Source organism: Lupinus angustifolius, chromosome LG08, assembly GCF_001865875.1.
Source record: "Lupinus angustifolius cultivar Tanjil chromosome LG08, LupAngTanjil_v1.0, whole genome shotgun sequence".
In the NCBI taxonomy this organism is placed as follows: Eukaryota; Viridiplantae; Streptophyta; class Magnoliopsida; order Fabales; family Fabaceae; genus Lupinus; species Lupinus angustifolius.
This window is the reverse complement of record NC_032016.1, coordinates 21,256,094-21,257,336: the sequence shown is the minus strand read 5'-3', so window position 1 is coordinate 21,257,336 and position 1,243 is coordinate 21,256,094. Positions and strand designations below refer to the sequence as shown.

Below are 1,243 nucleotides of genomic sequence, written 5' to 3'. Positions count from 1 at the left end.
ACGCCCAAGTTCGACTAACATCATCAAACAGGGGATGACCTTTGGGCTCAGGTGGAAATTTTTGAAGATACATATCAGTCAAACAGCGGAGCAAGGAAAATGGGAGTTGTTCAAACCAGCATTCGCCTTGGCAGTCTATGGCATGATCTTGTTCCCATTTGTCCATGACATGATCGATCAGGCGGCCATTGTTGTGTTCGCAAAGTTCAGGTCGTTTGGAACTAACCCAGTCCCAGCCATTGTGGCAGAGACCCTGTTATCGTTCCAAAGGTGTCATGAAAAAGGTCATTTCAAAATCTGATGTTGTACTCAACTGTTGTATGTGTGGATGATCACCAGATTCAAACACCATCAGTATCCGGATTGGAGCAGACATCCCCTCTTAAGGTTCAGAAATATTGTGGTGAAACCAATGCAGTTGTTGGACTGGAAAAAGTTGTTTGACGAGGTTACTCCTAGGAACTTTGGTACAAAGACTCGCTTTTACGAGAGACACTCAACAATCATGTATTCTTGTGGGGAATACCCAAATATGATATTAATGGGACCTCGAGGATGCATTTCCTTCACCCCAGCTCTGATACTTGGTCAGCTCAAATGGGAATGTCACCGGTACGACCCGAACAGCTACAAGGATTCTCCATATGGTACAAAAGCGAGGAGGCCACCAAAGAGAAATTAGATTCAATCAGAAATGCTCTAAAAAGGATTCGTCTTTGTGGACCAAATGAGTTGGGAGAATATCAAGTCTTTTACACCGATGAATATAAGTTATGGCACAGCGGAAGGCGAAATGGTCAGGCTGTCCCACCAATTGCCCAACCATAGTGGAAGGCGAAATGGTCAGGATGTCTCACCAATTGCCCAACCACATAAACCATCTGGTCCATCTGAGAACGAGTTATTGAAGGAACAGATCAAGCTCTTAGAGGCGAAGCTAGAAGAAGCCATAAAGATTCACCTAATTCGGGAAAGATCAAAAGGGACTATGCTAAAATGTGCTCTCAGTCGGGAAAGGTTCACCTAATTCGGACACTGAAAGAGAAAGATGCAGAGATAGCTGACCATGTCGATCGGTTGAAAGCGCAAAATCATGCCACACGCAAGGCTCAAGCCAAGGCAAAGTCTCTGGAACTTGAATTGGAGAAGATAAGACAGAGTGAAAGGCAAGCATGATCTATTGTTAAAGACTATCAGTTGGTATTGGGTGAAGGACAACAGAAAGAAGATAACCTCAAAGCCA

The 1,243-nt window shown here is 44.2% G+C and overlaps 1 protein-coding gene across 1 annotated transcript in view; it reads left to right on the top strand.

Moving 5' to 3' along the window:
• Nucleotides 1-444, top strand: part of LOC109354003 — a 24,746-nt gene extending 24,302 nt beyond the window's left edge. The window contains exons 2-3 of the mRNA XM_019596360.1: nt 182-284; nt 340-444. Coding sequence (XP_019451905.1) covers nt 182-284; nt 340-444 — 208 coding nt within the window. The remainder of the gene's footprint in view (nt 1-181; nt 285-339) is intronic.